Raw genomic sequence first — 17,812 nt, 5'->3', positions numbered from 1 at the left:
AAGCCTTCTTTTTTGAAAATAAAATGGGTGCCTGAGTACTTATTGCAACAGATATGTACTTGCCTGTGTATATATGCATGCATATACATGTGTGGCAGCTCATGTATGCACATAACAATAACCACTGCAAGCTCAGCGGTTTCCTGCTGACACACGCAGCGTGCTCTGCCTCTGCTGCAAATTGTCACTTTTTAAGCCCAAATGCAGAGGTTTTTTTGCAGGTTCGAGCAGGGCATGCAGCGATGGGGAGGCAGGGCAGTGTGGGGAACAACATGCCTCCATGCCATGCAGATGCCTGACTGTCCGGAGACACTGACCGTCTCTTCGGCAGAGAGCTGAATTCCTGAACTGGGTGTGCAGGTTGTTGGTGGGTACCTCTGCAGCGAACCCGGGCTCTCTACCTGCTTTCCTCCTGAAAACAGGGCCTTTTTTAGGTTGTATCTGTTTTTTTCCTCCTGTTTCTGTTGGGTGGCTGTGTTTGAGGGCTCTCACACATGGATGGAAGCAGCAGACTGGTGGTTGGACCAGTCCTAGTAACTTATTCTCACTGATGTGCACAGTTTTTTCCTCCTGAAAAAAATGAAACAAGGAAAAAAACAGAGGAAATATGATCTACAGATATTGCTCTAACATATTAGGACCTGGGTAAGTGCTGGAATTTGTGATATCCCCATGACCTGTCCACAGTGATTTGCTGGGTTTCTGTTCTCCAGAGTTTAGGCTGCCTCAAAGTGCTCGCCTTACAGAGCTGCTTGTGGCCAGGTGTGTAAATAGAGTTAATTTCCTTTATCTGTTTTCCTGCCTCAGAGAAAAAGGAAAATAATATTAAATGTTTCATTGCAGAGGATTGATATATAAAGATTGCGCATTGATAACTGAGGCTGACACATGGTGCATTTTAGGTGTTCTCTCCTCCTGCTTTCTTTCTAGAATCAACTGTTCGCAAAAAAAATGACGAGCCCAGCGCTCAGCTGATGTTGGTTTGCATTTGGGTTTGTGCTGTGAAAGGGAAGCGGGATGAGAGGGATGATCTCTTATTCTCATGCTGTTTCTGGTGCAGGCTCTCCTTGCTCATCACTTCGCTCCCCAGTTTGTGGCCGTCGCACACAAGCCCCTGTCCCCAACAGCACGTGGGGAGAGGTGGGAGCAGGGGCAAGCTCTGCCTCTGGTGCCCCCCATGCACATTTTGGAGGTGCCCCTTTCGCTGGCTGCAGCAAGCACTTCAACCTCTCCCCACCATGCTCAAAGTGTCCTTCTGGTTTTGTTTTCTTTACTTATTTTTGGCCCTGAGGTTTCCTTCCAGAATAGCTCCAGGGTGTGGAAACAGGACAGTGCGGCCCTGACCGCAGCCTTGGCCCCACGGTGGACCCAGGCAGGACGGGAGCACGCTGCTCTGCTCATTTACCGCCCTGCAAAAATAATAATTAAATTTGGAGGTAGGAGCCATGTCAGCCTGCGCCAGACAGGGACACTCTGACCATGAGGTCTCTGCGGGCTCAGGCAGTTCCAGCAAAACTGTACGTTGCGCCCTTGCCATGCCATCCCGGGTGCAGGCCCAGCTGGTTGCAGCACAAAGCTGGTGCCAGCGGTTGGTACAGACCCCAGCAGCGCTGGGGCACGGGGCCGATGGCGGGGCTCAGGCATGGCAGCAGCCACCTGGCAGCGAGCAATGCGCCCATGCAGGGCTCGGGGCATGGGCTGCCTGCCTCCCCCACCAACTTGCATGTGGTGAGCAACACGGCAGCATACTGGTACACGTTAAAAAACTGATGGGAGTGCAGAAGGGAAACCATTGTGTTTGCACATGTGGGCCATGCATTGCACACCTGCCTCCGTCGTCTCAACGTGCTCCTGAAAAATGTGTTTTTGCTGTCGTCACTTTTGGCACATCCCCCAGAGACAGGCAAGCTGTTTGCTTATCTACAAAAGCGAGATTATTGTCATGAAGCTGTCAAATCCTGCTATCACGTCTAATTACAGATGCCAAAAGCTGCTTTCCAGCAAAAGAGTGACTTTTCCAAGCCCTGCTGCCTTGGACAGCCGGAGTTCTTGCAAAAGCGTTATGAGATCAATGCTCCAACCCTGGGATGTGATACTTTTAAAAATTTATTTATTATTATTATTATTCTTTTAAATTGAAATGTTTTGGCCTCCCAGTGTGCAGTGCTGCGAGGGCTGCTGCTGCTGGTGGCCTGCCCTGGGCAGCGCCCGCTCCCTGCCATGGGAGCTAAATATAGGTGCTGGCTGCACGAGGCGCTTTGTCACACGTTAATTATCCTGCTGCTTTTTAGGGATTTTGGGTGAAATACACGTTTTTATAGTCAGCTTTCTTTTTTTAAAAAGGCTGGAGCAGCAGCCCTTTAATTACATTAAAAATCACCTCCCACGAGCACTCTCTGTTCCCTGGTCCCAATTAAATATATGCTCAAAACTTGGCACACGCGTGCCGCTCTCCTGCATGGGGCAGCCCATGACAGTGTGGGGCAGTGGGAAACAGGGCTGTCTCTGCCCCATGCCCCCTGCATTGACCTCCGCAGGGCAGGCCCTCCAGCCGCCCCAGCCCCGTGTCCCTCACCATGCTGGGGCCGGTCTTTACTGGAGGCTGCTGTGTTGGCATCACAAAACTGCGTTGCCGCTTTTTTTTTTTTTTTGGCCTTTCTTGAGGGTTTTTTTTGGGTTTTCCTGGCCTGAGGCGCCAGCTGAAAGCCACGGCCAGCTCCAGGCCTCCCTTGTAATTATGGCTTTCGGGCTTTGAAGGCCATGGGGCAGGCACAGCTGCGCCCTGTAGCCCCTCAGGGTTTGCACGGTGGGCATGCAGGCCAGCTTGCGCCAGGGCTGCTGGACCCCTGGACCCCCCAGACCTCTCCGTCCCCAAAATCATGTATTGTGCATCCACGGCATTTCAGCAGCAGTTAGCAGCTCCCCACGCTGTACCTGTTGATGTGGTGATGAGTAAGAGGACAAAATAACACAAAAAAAAAAAAACCCAAAAGCTTTGTCTTTCTTTTGTCTTTCTGTTCCTAACTTGGGAATTTGGTTAAGAGGAAATCCTTTGCTTCCCAGTCAAATCCAGGCTGAAACTGGGCTCCCCTGGATGTGGGTGAGGCTTTGGGCAAGCACAGCCCCCGGTTTTGAGCAGAAACACAGGAGAAATTTCTGCCCTAAATAACTGGAGTTTTATCACTGGCTAGCCTGCGTGTCATGGACCCACTCTCAGGAGTGCATTTACCCTATAAGGGTAGATGGTTTGCATTTTTTTGCACCAGGCAGATATTTTGCTTTGCTGGGGATGCACACAGAGCCCCTAGGTTTCAGCCAACTGATTTTAGGGAGCAGGGGGCCCAGCTGGCCCCTGCATGGGTCTGTGTAGTTTGGGGGGCATGAGAAATGAATCAGCTGTGCATTTTGTAGCATCACTGTGGCAGAAATGGCTCTCAAAGGAGGGGTCTGGTGACACCAGTATCCATGTCCCTTTTCCTTTCCCTGTAAATCCCAAGGCCCATTTCACCTCTGCAGGCAGCCTGGAGAGGGACTTGTCCAGATTTAGCCTTTTTTTTGGCTAACGGCTATGCCCAAGTGACCGTGGAGCCAGGCCTTTGAGGTTGGTCTTTTTTGTCTTCTTGAAAAGAACAGTGACAAAATTTCCCAAAAAGAGAGGTAGACGCCCCCCAAGAACAGATTTCCCAATATTTATTTTAACTTAAATGCAGAGTGTTATTATACCCTCTGGCCTCCCAGCCGTTCCTCTGAGGCCAGACCCTCAATTAAGTGGTGCAGTGCAAACCTCGCCGGGTTTGGCAGCAGCACGGGGCGCTAAGTTTGTGCACCAAATCTGCCAGCATTGAAATTTGGGGGGTTTTCTGGCGCACGCTGCCAGGCTGGCGTCACACTGGGCAGGGCGGTGACTGGCTTGGAGGGGGGGCAAAAATAGACCTTATATCCTGGCGGGGCAGCAGTAGGAGAAAATCTGTGCCAGCCGACTCCACGGGTAGCTGTCAGCGCTGCGGCGGGGTAAGCTTGCCGCTGCTTTTCCCAGTTGGGTTGTGCGTCGCCATCTGCATTTTGCAGGGTGCCTGGTGGGGGGGGGACTTGGCTTGCTGGCAGGGGTGGATGCTTCTTTTAGCCCTTTCCTGGGTCTGTGGCTTCGTTAAAGCACTCAGGGCTCAGGCAGAGGTGACCTGCATCCAGAGGCTCACTGCATGGCTAGGGAAACTCGCTTGTGGCCGGTTGTTTTCTAGCCTGAGTTAAGCGAAGATGGGGAAACTTCAAGTGCAGATAAATATAACAACTCCTCCCAAAGCTCAGCATAGATGATGGTGGATTTAGCTGGAGGACGGGTAAGAAAAAGGAAGGTTAGTGGGCCTGGTTGAGCCCAGAGGGATACCGGGAGCATCCCTCCCAGAGGGAGACCTGAGTGCTGCATGAAGGGTTGGGCGTGCTCCTTGCTGGGGCAGGGATGGAGAAGAATAGGCTGGTCTGCAGTGCTTAGGGCGTGCAGCTTGGACCTGCCCAGAGCTGAGCCCCCCTGGATATGCCTACAAGGGACTCCTTACATTGCTGCCTTGCCACTGCTATTTTTATCAATGCCAGACTGTAGAAGTTGATTATATTCATTTATTTGTTTGCTTCTTCATTTTTCCTTGATGTGGTGTAATTCCCAGAGGTGTTGCTCCCTGGGCAGAGCCCGGGCAGGTTGCAGGGGAGTGGGAGGGTGGCTGCAGTGGGCAGCACGCCCGACAGCTGCTCCCGTCGCATCTCTGGCGGGGTTTGGTTTCCCCATTCGCTTGCAGGTGATGGGGAGGCAGGAGCGAGTAGTGCTGCTCAGGGAAAGCAATTTGTCTGCTACCAGGTGAAACTTACTCTTCTGGTATTTTGTGGCTTCTTGCAAAACCAAAATGTGTTGCTGGATATTGAGGCAGATTTGTCTAAAAAAGGACTGGGGTCTCTGGAGGGATCGGTTGACCCCATCAAGCGGTGGCTGGAGGTCAGCCTTTCTTCTTCCCTCTCGCCTGTGCAGACACAGACACCTGGACAGTTAGGGTAGCGACAGCGCTTTCTAGCTGAAAAGAAAGCCGTCATCGTGTTTTGCTGTTCATAGAGAAAGCAGCCATGAGGTCTGCCCTGGTCTTTGCCTGCCTGGTGGGGATGGCCTGCGCCTTATCGGTGAGTGCTGGGCAGCTGGGGGGATGCCCTCGCCCCCTTCGGAGCTGGTGAGGGGCGTGCACCAACCCAGCCTTTCCCCCAGGTCAAGAGCTGGCTACGGCGGGCCAAGTCGGACGACTCAGAAGAAAATGCGGTAGGGTTTTGCCTCCCACCCCACATAGCGCTGGCCTTTGGTCATTTTGGTGTTTTGGTCACTTCTGTACTCAGCCCCAAAACTGATGGGATTTACCCCCTTCTCCTCCCGTTAGGTGTTCAAGAACAGGCACCGGTATTACTTGTACAGATACGCCTATGTGCATCCCCCCCTGAGACGGTACCAGGTAGGTGCTTCGGAGGGGTTGCTGATGCTTCACTGCCCACCAAACGTGGAGATATCAGCCCAAAAGAGATGGGGGTCATGCTCTGCACCCTGTCTTCCACTGGCCTGCAGGGCTAGGCTGAGACCGTTGTACTTGTGACAGTGATGGAGATCCACCAGCGTGGCTACCGCTTGGTTTTCCCTCTCCTTAGGGCAGTGACTCATCAGAGGAAGAGGGGGATGGCTCGGAGGAGGAGGAGGACGGCGGGGTGAGTACTCCTGCAGCCTTCTTCCCAGCAAACCAGCAGCCCGCAAAACAAATACCGGAATTTGGGAACTTTCCTTGGTTTTGTAGTCTCTGCTCATCAGCATTTGTGGCCACTGACCGCCCACCGCCTTGTGTTCTGGATGCGACTGGATTTTCTACTCTGGGTTTTATTTTATTATTTTTTGTGGTTTTTTTTTCCTTTTTCCTCTTTTTTTTTTTAAAGAAGATGGGCAGGATATGCACCAAACAACCCTGAGGCAAACTTTCTGGGTTTCCATTTTCAGTGGCTCAGAAAGAAACAGGATGGGCCAAAGTGCAGAAGCAGGGAGGCTCAGCCTCGAGAAAAACTTTACCTCTTACCTTCCCCTTTCACGGTGCGCTGTCCCCACAGAGCTGATAAAATTCCTATGGTAAATACATTATGGTCTGCAAATGTGCGTGTGGAGGGACACAAACTGATGCTACACTGAGAAACGCACATTTATACTAGCCCAGCTGGTAACTCTGCTCCCATCTGCTGGGTCAATATGAGCTCAGGCACCGCTGCATTTGCGAGAATCACTAAGGTCCAAAATTAAGCACTGGGGATTACAAAGGTCTCTTGTGCCTCACTGGCTCCAAACGCTCAAAAATAATTCTGTGGTCTCAGGCACACGGGTGCTTTGAGAGAGGGATTTGGCATGCTTGGAAATCTATACGTCAGATCTATTGACTTTTAAAAAAAAATTAATTATTTTAATGCTAATTGCAGGGGCCTTTTTAACAGCAGTGTGAGCCTGGGCACCCTTTGGAGGTCCACCTGGGGCTGGGGTGCAGTATGGGGTGCCCACCTGCGCCTCTGCCAGCCCTAGCACATCTCTGCAATTTGCCCCTTTCTGCCTGCTGCTCTCCCGCTGCGATCACCAGGGATAATTTTGAGTAGTGGGATGAGACAGCCAAAGAGGGAATTCCCTTCCTGAGGAAGAAATTAAGTGATGTGCGGGAACGCAGTCGCTCTTTGTAGCTGCCCCTTTCAGTTTCAAGGGCATCAGCACGGTGGCTGTTCCCAGGCAGGGATGTTGCGTGCCTTTACTGGCACAGGGTGGCCAGAAAGATAAATTGTGATGAAAGGCCTCGAGCTCAAGTACAGGTACGTAAAGCTCACCACTATAACAGCTGCTGGATGGGGGACCATCGCTCCCATCAGCATGGCCAGCTGCACAGTGCAGTTTTGGAGAGGAAAACAGCCTGGATTTTCCCTGGCACCAGATGCACCAGTATTTTAAGCATCTGAGTTGGCCCAAAATGCCAGGGTGTGCGCCCTTGGTCTTGGCATGCGAGCAGTGGGAATTGCCTGCGGCAGGGACGGCAGTGACTCCATGTCTCCCTGCTGCGGCTGGGTTCGTTTGTGGGTGGCAAGGTGCTCCTCCTCCTCCTCCCAATCTGGGGACTGGGCAAGCTGCCCTGCTGCCTGCTCCAGGCTCCACTTGCATTGGGGTTATTAATTGTCTTTTTTAGCGGCACGAGCTGCCATGCACCCCACTGAAACACTCACTCTGCTGCATGGTCTCTGAGGCCAAGTGGTGCTGACGGCTTATTGCTGGTGGGGTTCAGGCTTGCAGCTGGCTTTGAGCCGCCGCGCGTAGTGTGTCCACATATGGTGGCTTTCTCTGTTTATTGGAAACTGGGAGAGCAAACTTCAAAAGCAAACCTTTAAATGCTGTGTAAACCAAATGTGTAGCCAGAATAGGAACAGCTGGCTCCAGCCACCACCACTTAATTACTCAGCTCAGGCTGCCCCGCTGCAGCATCTCAATTTCAGCCTGGAGCGAGATCCATAGGAAAGCAGGAAACTTAGAGCAACTCTCAAACGCTGTGTGGGGATGGTGCGTGCTCCCCTTTGCTGCTGGGAGGGCTGCACTCTCCTCCCGCTGCTGACTCCCTGCCCCATCCTCTGCCCTGTCCCCGCAGGAGCCGTCCCATGCTGGCACTGAGGCTTTTGGCCACCCTGCCAGAGCAGCCCCTGGGGACAGCCAGAGCGAGCTAGGAGGACACGTCGCATCCCCCCAGCAGGTGTGGTTTGGGGGCTGGAGGGGAGTGCCCGTGGCAGGGGGTGTTTACTGTATGCCCACTTGCACCCATGGGATGCCCCGCACCCTGTTTCTGTTTGTGGCTCTGCTGCACAAGATGCCCATGGCTAGGCCAAGCTCTGGGCATAACCCAGTGCAGGGCTAAGAAGGGGCCCCTCAAAATGGCAGCCTTGCTATGCAAGGTGTGGGAGGATGCTCAGCTGTGCCCATGCTGTGCAGCACCACCCTCCTGACACTCCTAATGCCGTCTTATTTCCCCCCTCCAGGGCAAGAGCTGCCAAGGGGCCCAGAATGGGGGCAGAAACAGCATTGCTGGCAAGAGAGGTGACTCTGAAAATGAAGACAGTGACGAGAATGAGGAGGAGGAGGAGGAGGAAGAAGAAGAGGTAGCAGAGAACGAGAATGGCATCAATGGCACGAGCACCAACACCACCGAGGGGGCAGACGGACCTCATGGCAATGGCACTGCAGTGGTTGAGGAGGGAACCGGTGCAGCTGAGGAGGAGGAGGAAGAAGAGGATGAAGAAGAAGAGGAAGAGGAGGAGGAGGAGGAGGAAACTGAAGCCACCACAGTTGCCAGCACCACCAGTGAAGAGGGGCTCTCCCAGGCGACCACCACAGGAGATTGGGGACCCACGGACACCACCACAGCTGGGGAGCAGTGGGAGTACGAGGTGACGGCCAGGGGCCATGGCCGGGGGGACGAGGGTACCACTGACGGCAGCTATGGGGAGCAGGATGAGTATGCCCGCGGGGATAGCTACCGGGCCTACGAAGATGAGTACGGCTACTACAAGGGGCATGGCTATGATATATATGGCCAAGATTACTACTACAGCCAGTGAGTGGGTGGGGGGGTGGCCCCAGCGCTGCCCCCCATCTGCCCCATCCCACTCAGGAATGTGGATCTGAAGGCTCCCTGCAGCTGCTGCACACCGGAGGGGATGCTGGGTGGCTTGTGGTGCGCACTGGCTCCATCCCAGGCTTTTTTTTTTGTATCTCGCAAAGTGAAATGAAATAAAGCAACTGAACTGAGCTTGTTTGTAATGAAGGGTTTGCTGCTGAATTTCCTGGGGTCAGCGAGGGCAGCACGGCACTTGGTGGGCTGAGGGGCTCATGCTCCTTTCCAGTTCAGATGCGCACAAAAGGAGGGAAGAACAGAAAGGCTAACTAGAAAAGCCTCTGTAGAGTTGAGTCCCCTCTGAAAAATGGAAGGGCATTTTTAGGGTCACTGCTACGAGATTACTGCCATGCCTTATGGAAACCCAGGGGAGTCGATGTGAATTTGCAGTATGTGGGTGCTGATAACTTTACCGTGACTTCCACTCCTCTGCATGGGAGCGCAGCCCTGGCCATGTGGGGACCAGCGCCAGGGATGTGGAAGGACCAAATCCCGCTGTCTTTCAGGCTGGTCCCCCCATTTAGGAAAAGCGGTGGCTTTTGTGCACTGTGCTGGCTGCTGCCACAGGTTATTGTGGGTGCCGTGCTATCCTTGCGCTCCTGGAAAAGAAACCTGTGTTCAGCTCCTGATATAGGTCTGACTGCAAAACGAGTTTCTATTCTCACGGCAGTGAGCTGCTGGCCATTGTACAAAACCGCCTCCGTGTGCCAAAGCTGGGCTGCATCAGCTGGGGCAGCGGGGGATGCTGCCTGCGGGGTGGGCACTCCTGGGCCCAAATCCCTCCAGTGGCACCGTGGAGGCCTACACATGCTTGCAGCCGGCAGTGGAGGGACACGAGAGCCTCATCAACTGCATCCCCACGGGTGCCCAAAGACGTCAGGGAACCAGCGTGGACAAAGGGCCTCGGCGGTGCCGGGGCCGGGTCCTGCTCCCACAGGGTGCCGAGCCTGGCCCCATGTGCGTCAGCCTCCTTCCCAGCCCCAGGCACCCAGCCAAAGCTCTGCCTCCCTGAGCCAAGGTGTGCTGGCCGCTCTGGTATCCGTGGGGCAGCATCCATCCGCAGCTCCCTGGCCAGGAGAAAGGGCAAGTTTCCTCCTGGCCCCAAGGTTTGCTCCTGCCTGAGGCTGGCTGCTGATGGTTTAAGCATTTCTGGTGTTAATGCAGTGGTCACGCCCGCTCCCAGGGTTTGGGTTGGGGCAGGGTGGTGGGTGGGATGGGTGCTGCTGTCACTGTGACCCCAGTGAGTGCTTGAGCCAGGCTGGTTGCAGCAGGGGAAACCCACCTTGGTGTCCGTGTAGGCGACCAGCAATATCTCCAAAGCTAGAGGGGGGCAGGAAGAGAGGACATACATTGCATGCATCCTTGTAACACCCTCCCACAGCAAAGGTGGGCTTAAGGAGACCTGTGCCAGCAGTCTGAAAAAAAATTTTTTTTTTTTTTGTCTGCTCTATTTTACACTTGCACTGGTCTTAGCACAGGGGGGTTGAGGTTGAAATCCAAAAAAGCAAGTGTTGGAGGCATGGCATGGTGGTGGCTATTGGCTTGGCCAGTGTGTCCTGCAGTGCCAGTTGCGGCTACAGCCGGACCAGGCTCAGTGCATCACCTTTCCCTTTCTGCAGCCCTGCTAGCTTTCCCATGTCGGTCACAGTGAGCCACTGCACTCCCCCCACCTTATCAATAACTAGGCTGGACGTGCGACACAGTAAGATCTGCTCTAATCATCAAGCAATTTCGCCTTCAGAACAGATATTTATAAACCGTGCTTTCTGTTTATCCAGCCAGGTGGAACATTTGATAGCTGTCTTCTACCACAAACACATTTTTAGCTGGAAATTACTCCCCCTGGTTATCTGCGGGCACTGCCAGCCCTGACAAATGTCCCTGGGCAGGAGCTGATTGGCTCCGCGTGCCCGAGGCCAACTTTAAATTTCAGCAAAGTGGGCACAGCCTCCACGGTCTGCCGCTGGGACCTGCCTCTGACAGCGAAAGGTAATATTCTTACCTAGTTTGCCTGCCCTGTCTCTCCCCAGTCCTTCGGCTCTGCCCTCCCCGAGCAGGGCATCTCCCGCTTTCTCTCTGGGCAAGTTGTGGTGGGGACAGGGAGACGGCCAGAGCTTTGGCTGCGCGCGTCTCTGCGTTGCGCTCTCTTGAGCCTTCCTTGCTTTGTACCACTGAGCCTCCTGCATGAATTTCCTTCTGATGTTTTCTGTAGCAATGCTTGCATGGCTGAAAATAATCTCCGGGCAAGTTGTGGTGGGGACAGGGAGACGGCCAGAGCTTTGGCTGCGCACATCTCTGCGTTGCGCTCTCTTGAGCCTTCCTTGCTTTGTACCACTGAGCCTCCTGCATGAATTTCCTTCTGATGTTTTCTGTAGCAATGCTTGCATGGCTGAAAATACTCTCTGGGCTGGACCTGCCAGCCCTGGCCAGGGTCAATGGGTGAAATGAGAATTATTAGCCAGCAGAATGCTTGAAAACAGCATGCAGGTTTCTTAATTCAGACTTAACGACTGTACGGCTTAGCCTGCAGTGAGTTTGGTGGGCGTTTATTGCAAACATCCATCCAAGCCACTTTGACAGAGTGATTTAAGAAGCTTTAACGCCTGGTGTCAGAGTGCCCGTACGCACACAGCAAGAGCATCGCCTTGGCTGTGAGGGGTGCAGAGAGGCAGGCTGGTGCTGAGGAGCACTGCAAAGTCCAGGGAAAGCTGGGGTGGCTGGATAATCCTGCCACCACAGGGTTGCCGCTGACCAGGACTGTTGGGGACTGCAAGTCCTGGGAAGACAAACTCCAGTGATGCTTTGCTTTGTGCCTCCAGGAGCTGCCCAAGATGCAAACAGCCCTCCTGTGTCTGTGCCTGCTCGGCACGGCCTTCTCGACACCCGTGAGTATGGCTCTCCCCAGTGTGCTGCCGAAAGTGGGGGGCTGTACTACCCAGTGCACCCCAGCACGCTTTCAACAGCAGGGAAATATGAGTTGTACTTGCATACAGCACCTCTGGGGTTTAGGGTTTTTTTTTTTTTTGAGGTGCTGATGCAGAGGTGAACCCAGGAGGAAAAATATATCAGCACTGAGGGGCCTGAGCACATCCCTGTAATATAGCAGTTAGGGCACTGTGCAAGGGCCGGTCCAGGTCGCTGTAACTCTTCCCCTGGATTTCTGCGGATTTGGGATCTGCCCAGGGCTTTTGGCCTGGGAACAGCCCAAGCAGAGCCACAGGAAGGGAAGGATACTTGCCTTACCCACATGGGCAGGGGTTGGAGAGGTTCCTGCAGCTCCATTCCAGCTCTCCTAATGTGAAATTTGGACAGATATAACTAAAACGAAGGGTAAACTAAGATTCACATAACAGCAGCATCTTTTGTCCTGCGTAACTGTTGCCCAACACATTTAAATATCCAGCTAGAGGGAAAATCTGCTCTTAGCAACAGCTTGCTTTTCTAGCAGGGGAAGGGGAAGGGAAACTGCATCTTCCCCAAGGGCTGGACCCCAGCAGGATGTCCTTTATCCCCCAAGGCAAGCTTGCACAACCAGCCTGTGGCAGGGCAGCACGGTGGCTGGCAAGATTGGGGGTGGCAGGGAAGGCAATAAATCAGCACAGATTTGCTTTTCAGATAGTGATGCAGAAGTGGGCTGTTTAGTACCCTGCTGGGTAACCAAGGCTGTAAGCCAGCCTTTGACATTGTTCACAAACAAAGGAATAACCTGGGAATATTTAATACTCTGGGGCGTGTTTCTGCCTGTTTCAGCTGGGCTTGGGGCACTTCAGCAACTGGTTTTGCTGAGGCTTGAGAGGGCTCCCCTCCATGGGGCATGCAGGGAAATGTCCCCAGATGGCTTGGTGGGGCTCATGGGATGCTCCCACCTCCAGGTCCCCTATCCCCAAGGGATGCATTGGCCAATACATCCCAAAAGGTGCCAGGATGACCAGGGGAAGCCAGAAACTCGCAAGCACATGCAAGAAACCTGGCTGTGAGGGCACAGGCGTCGCTGCTCAGTTGCCCAGCAAATGCTGGGAATTACTCCGAGTTAACCAGATCCAGGCTCCCAGCACAGTTAGATCTGTATGTTGGAGTGTCGTGGCAAGAGCAGTGGTGCAAAGTATTGAAACTGCTCTGTAATAAAAACACTCTGCAGCAGAATCTGGGAAAAGGGTACTTGGAAACCAACGGTATCCTATTAAAAGAAACATGCAAGAAAAGCATGCTGTAGCAGAATTTGCAATACATTTCAGGCCTTGGAAATGGTTTTTTTTTGACCTTTCATACTATTCCTGTCTTTAAGTCGGCACCCCAGGTAGTGCCTAGCAATTTATTAGCTTACCAACATGGTTTTCCCACCCTTCTCTGAATGCCGCCGTGGCAGGCCCATCACACCGGTCAGGGTGGGCAGCAGGCGTTGGCAGATGCGTGGACGCCTCAGCTCTTGCTTGTGTTTTGCTGCCCACAGGTGCTGCCGCTGCCTGGGAGAGCTGCTGGGAACTGCGTGGGACAGCACCGGGTATGTCCCCAGGGTGCCCTGCACCTGGGATGCGGGAAGAAAGCGCTGCTTTTGGAAGGCAGCCCCACTGAGCTACAGGAAAAGAGATCAGCAGTCCCCTCACCTCTGGGACCCAGTGTTTGATGGGGAAGTGGGAGAGAAATGTCTGAGTGGCCCCTTATGAAGGGCAGGGAAGGGAAAAGGCATGATGTCCTTGGGTGAGGTGAGGGCTTCCTCCTGCAGCCACTCCTCTGCCCCTGCCCAGCCCCATGGTACAAAGGCCTGGCGTACCCACAGGTGAGGTTGTAAAAGTCCCAGATCCAGCTGCTACAGGGTTTTTTCAAGCCAAACCCCAGAGCCTGGGAGGCACGCACACACGTCCTGCCCAGGTCCCTGCCCGCACCGGCAGCCATGTGATGATGGGAGTGATCGATTGCCCTGGTGCCCCAAGTGCTGGCACAGCAGGGGAAGCTCCTGCCACTGCTTTAAATTAAAAAAAAAAAAAAGTGGGGTTTGGGTTTTTTTCTTCCTCCTCTCAGATACTGCTGAAAGGCTGCAATGCCAAGCATGGCTTCTACGTTTTCAAATATGTCTACTCGTTTTCAACACGGAGGAACCAGACACAGATAGAGGTGAGGAGGCAGCTGGGTGGTGCAGCAGGATCTTGGTTCAGCTGCAGCACCCCATGCAGCTGATGAGTGCTGGGACCGGCTCCAACCTCTTCCTTGTGTGTGCTGCACAGAAGGAAGAGGCCAAGAGCCAGAGCACTGGCCCCAGCCGCCAGTCGGGTGAGGATGACGCCAGGTGGGGGCTGACGGAAGATGGGGCAGCCCCGGAGCGAGGGGACGATGGTGGCACTGACGCAATGGAGAACAGGACTGTCCTCAAGACCGAAAACCATAGTACCCCGGGCATCAGTGGGGATGCCCGTGGTCCTCGTCCAGGCACCAGCACATGGGCACACAGTGGCATTGGTGTCGTGGGTCCCACCCCAGCCAGCTCAGAGGGCAGCGGCAACCTGGATTTCGTGGTTGAGGTCAATGGTGATGGTGGTGTTTCCATCCTCCCCCAGGGTGGACACCCTAGTGAGGCTGTGACAGGGAACAGGTCTGGAGGGGCTGAGGATGAGGGTAGCGGTGAGGCCACTGTCCTCAGCCAAGGGCAGGAGGATGCCATGCAGCGCATGGGGATGGGAGGCACTGCTTTCACCTCTGTCACCGAGAAGATGGAGGATGTTCAGGTCGACACCAAAGGTGTGGATGAATATGCTTATATTCCTGACTCAGGCAGAGTCACCATCACCCAGGGAAAGGTGGGCAGCACAGCAGGGGGCACCAGCTTCACCCAAATCTCTCCAGACGCAGATGAAGAGGTCAACATCTTCATTGGGAGGGCCAACATCCACGTGGGGGAGCAAGAAACCACCCTGGCAGGTGCCACTGTTGGCAGCAAGGATGACAGCATCCCCACTGCGGGGACCAGCAGCTCCATGCCCAGTCTGGGTGTTGCCGCTGCACACGATGGTGATCATGATGATGGCATCCCTGCTCGCAGGCAGCCCGAAGGACCAACCACCACAGCCACCACAAGCCATGGCAACAGTGTCACCAGCAGCCCTGGGGGCAATCATCCCACAGAAGATGGTGAGGATGGTGGCACCACCATCAGAGACAGAGCAGGACTGGTGGCCTCCGGCCCCTGGAGGGTTGCTGGTGGTGATGTTACTGTCCCGGCAGGGGCTGGTGGCCATGGGTACGATGATAAAGAGAAGAGAGGTGAGAGGCAGAGGTTCAAGGGGAGGCTGGGCCGCCCAGCTGTCACCACCCCAACTCAGGGGGGTGATGAGGAGGCTGCTGCCACTGTTCCAGCTGGGAAGGCCAGCATCCGCCTGGGTGCCACCGTGACCTCCCCCGGGGCAAGTGAGGGGGACTGCACCACCTCCCTCCGGACTGCCAGCGGCCACAAGACAGGCAAGAGCACTATGACAGGGAGAGGAGGGAGTGGGGAAGTGGGGCCAGCCACCCCCCAGCCCGGCAGGGAGGGCCAGCTCGGTGCAGGGGCAGGGGTCCGGCATGGGGGAGCGGGGCTGAAAAAGCCACTCAGGATGGACAAAGTACCGTCCCCAAGTGGGAAAGCTGGCAGCCAGGTATTGAGCAGGGCCCAGGCAAGGGCCGGTGGCCATGGCAGTGATGCCGGGGGGAGTCTGGCCACCACCGAAGCGGGGGGCAGCCCCCCTCTGCAGGCAGGGCAAGCCAGGGGCAGCGTGGCAGCGGGCAAGGGCCGGGAGCAGGGGCAAGGTGGCGAGGCTGGGGCGGTGGCAGCAGGGGCCAGAGCTGGCCGACTCCCTGGGCACCACGGCAGGAGGCCGGGGGCTGCAGCGCCAGGGGCATTCGCGGCGCTGGGCCGCAGCAGGCAGGTGGACCAGGTGAAGCGTGCGGATGAGCTCCACATCCGGGAGCAGGCCTTTTACGCCCTTGGTGGGGCAGGGGGTGGCCCCCGCGGGCCCTATGCCAGCCTCGGGAGTGCTGACAGCAGCCAGTCCTCCGAAGGGGAGCAGGGCAGCCACAGCGACAGCCGACAGGCGGGACCGCGGCCCTCGGCGTGGGGAGGCCCGGGCCACCCCCACAGCCACTGGAGGCGGGGGGCCCTCTGAGAGGCTGCCAGCATCCACCCTGGCCCCAGTGGGCTGTGGCGGAGGATTTGGGGGTTCCCATGTGTCGCCTGCCCCCCAGCATCCTCACTGCAGGCGCTGCTCTTGCCTGGGTGAGGCACGCTCTGCAAATTGCTGGGGGTCTCATGGTGACTTGCAGCTCAGGAGCTGAAAATCACTGGTTCATGCAATCCTGCTGTTAATTTTGAGGGGGGGGGGGCTGCATCTGGCACTGCGAGAGCAGTGCATGGGTTTGCCATAGATTAAGGCCTACTAGACAGCCATGTCACAGCAGTCACGCTACACAGCATAGGGTAGCGTTGGTCGTGCACTGATGCAAAGCAAGCAAATAAATGGTGAGAAAAGGCCCCTGTCCTCCTGTTTTCACTCCCAGCCTAACAGAGAAATAAAGGCATTTCTGTACCTAAGGCTCTGTTGACTTTGGTGTTTGCAGCAGGACTTCAGGTGGCCGCTTTGCTGCAAGCAGCGTGCTGCGGGTGGGCTGGTCCTGCATACAGGGAGGGTTTCTGGCCCCAGCACACCCCTGGCCCTGTCATCACTCCTGGGGCTGCAATTTGGCCACCTGGCCCTGCACATCCCCCCCTTGGGGTATCAAACTCCACTGGCTCCTTCCCAGGGCCACCCACCTCCCTGGGCAGTTTGTCCTTGCTGGGGAACCCCACAGAGCATCTCCCCTCTTGCCTCATCCATGGCCTGCAGTGGGAAATCCCTGTTGCACCCTTCAGCACGCTGCCGGGGTGCTTGTGGCCCCACCACCCTTCCAGCAGCACCCTAATGCCCCAGCCATGCTGCCGCCATTCCCACCGTTGGCTCCCGCACGTGAGCCAGGCTGGGCTTCGACACCCTGGAGCCATGCTGCCAATGGTGCCCAAGGCTAATCACTGTTTATACAATTGCAGGTTGCTTTTTCTGTCTGAGAAGCAGCTAAAATGGAAGCGCTCAGCAGTCCGTTGGAGCAAATGGCACAGTGGGAGCGGCGTGGAGCCCCACGGGGAGAGGGGCTGCCTTTGGGGACTTGCCACTGGCACTGTGCCCATGCGGGGAAAGGAGGTGGGAGCAGCTACAATGGCAGTGACACACTCACAGCGTGCCTGCTCCCCTGCTCCCTGCACGGCCACACGTGGGGAAGGGGCAGGTCCCATTATGGGCCAAACACTGGGTTCTTCGGGACCATGTGTGGTGATTGCCACTGGGACCACCCAGAGCAAGGAAAACATTGTGCATTTCACTGGCGCCATCAGTAGCACCAGCTATCGGAGTTCTGCCTTGCTAGAGCTTGCGCACTCCAGCAGAAAGGATCAAAAATTGCATGTGCCCTCTACACCCCACACCACGGCATCAGGCCCCGGTGCCCCCAGGTGAACTCTGCTAGGCAACCTGACGTAAGCAGCTTGTGGTGGCAGTTTGCCTGCAGCTTCCTGGTTGTGAGGTAGCATCTATGAGACCCTCAAAGGCTTGGGAACCTCCTGTGCCAGCCCATCCATCGCAAAGTGAAAGAGGCTGCAGGGCAGTCCGCAGTCTGGGCTTGGCAATTCACCCCTGACATTGCCATGACTTGTCACCACCCCAAATCTGGTGGACCACGGCAATGATCCAGGCATATGCTGTTGCCTGGCAAAAGAAGAGGGCGGTTTGAGGGTCTTGCTGCTGGCAGGGCTGGGGCTGGTGGGTTTGCAGCTGCATCGGGACCCCAGCATGGTGCCAAGCCACCTCCATCCCCAGTCCTGCCCACATTCTTGTCCATGCCAGTAAGCAACATCCATAAGCAAGGTCTGGGCACCATCTAGTGGAAATAAAAGCTTTTTGCTGGGAAAGTTTTGTGTCTGTTGAATGATGCCTGGTGCCGGGACAGACACTGCTGCCTTCTTGCCCCGCCGCTTCCCAGAGTTCCCAAAAAATCTGCCTAATTCAGGCATAAATGGCATACATTTATAAACCAGCACCACCTCCTTGCACAGCTGC

The 17,812-nt window shown here is 55.3% G+C and overlaps 2 protein-coding genes across 3 annotated transcripts; both read left to right on the top strand.

Annotated features, from left to right (window-relative positions):
- The first annotated feature begins 286 nt into the window (after positions 1 to 286).
- Positions 287 to 8,740, top strand: IBSP (integrin binding sialoprotein). Of its 2 annotated transcripts, XM_010123770.2 has the most exons (7): positions 287 to 367; positions 5,099 to 5,163; positions 5,246 to 5,296; positions 5,412 to 5,483; positions 5,674 to 5,730; positions 7,680 to 7,781; positions 8,065 to 8,740. In XM_010123770.2, the coding sequence occupies exons 2-7, from the start codon at positions 5,110 to 5,112 to the stop codon at positions 8,641 to 8,643; spliced, it is 915 nt and encodes a 304-aa protein (XP_010122072.1). In that variant the 5' UTR covers positions 287 to 367; positions 5,099 to 5,109; the 3' UTR covers positions 8,644 to 8,740. The 2 variants fall into 2 exon arrangements, with proteins under 2 accessions (XP_010122072.1, XP_086603483.1); XM_086747357.1 differs by lacking the exon at positions 287 to 367 and having other exon boundaries at positions 5,077 to 5,163; positions 7,683 to 7,781.
- Positions 8,741 to 10,560: 1,820 nt separating this feature from the next.
- MEPE (matrix extracellular phosphoglycoprotein) lies at positions 10,561 to 15,983 on the top strand. Its single transcript, XM_086747774.1, has 5 exons — positions 10,561 to 10,688; positions 11,519 to 11,584; positions 13,150 to 13,200; positions 13,719 to 13,811; positions 13,922 to 15,983. Exons 2-5 carry the CDS (start codon positions 11,531 to 11,533, stop codon positions 15,830 to 15,832), a joined length of 2,109 nt encoding a protein of 702 aa, XP_086603900.1. The 5' UTR covers positions 10,561 to 10,688; positions 11,519 to 11,530; the 3' UTR covers positions 15,833 to 15,983.
- Positions 15,984 to 17,812: the final 1,829 nt, after the last annotated feature.

Source organism: Chlamydotis macqueenii, chromosome 4, assembly GCF_036417535.1.
Source record: "Chlamydotis macqueenii isolate bChlMac1 chromosome 4, bChlMac1.mat, whole genome shotgun sequence".
In the NCBI taxonomy this organism is placed as follows: domain Eukaryota; kingdom Metazoa; phylum Chordata; class Aves; order Otidiformes; family Otididae; genus Chlamydotis; species Chlamydotis macqueenii.
Note: the sequence above shows the minus strand (reverse complement) of the source record. Positions and strands in the feature narration are given on the sequence as shown.

What these genes read in the sequence shown, in the direction of transcription:
- IBSP (XM_010123770.2), top strand. Translation starts at nt 5,110, where the DNA reads ATGAGGTCTGCCCTGGTCTTTGCCTGCCTGGTGGGGATGGCCTGCGCC. An exon ending in GGATGGCCTGCGCCTTATCG is followed by an intron (nt 5,164 to 5,245) that starts GTGAGTGCTGGG and finishes CCTTTCCCCCAG; the next exon opens with GTCAAGAGCTGGCTACGGCG. An exon ending in ACGACTCAGAAGAAAATGCG is followed by an intron (nt 5,297 to 5,411) that starts GTAGGGTTTTGC and finishes TCCTCCCGTTAG; the next exon opens with GTGTTCAAGAACAGGCACCG.
- MEPE (XM_086747774.1), top strand. Translation starts at nt 11,531, where the DNA reads ATGCAAACAGCCCTCCTGTGTCTGTGCCTGCTCGGCACGGCCTTCTCG. An exon ending in ACTGCGTGGGACAGCACCGG is followed by an intron (nt 13,201 to 13,718) that starts GTATGTCCCCAG and finishes TCCTCCTCTCAG; the next exon opens with ATACTGCTGAAAGGCTGCAA. An exon ending in GGAACCAGACACAGATAGAG is followed by an intron (nt 13,812 to 13,921) that starts GTGAGGAGGCAG and finishes TGTGCTGCACAG; the next exon opens with AAGGAAGAGGCCAAGAGCCA.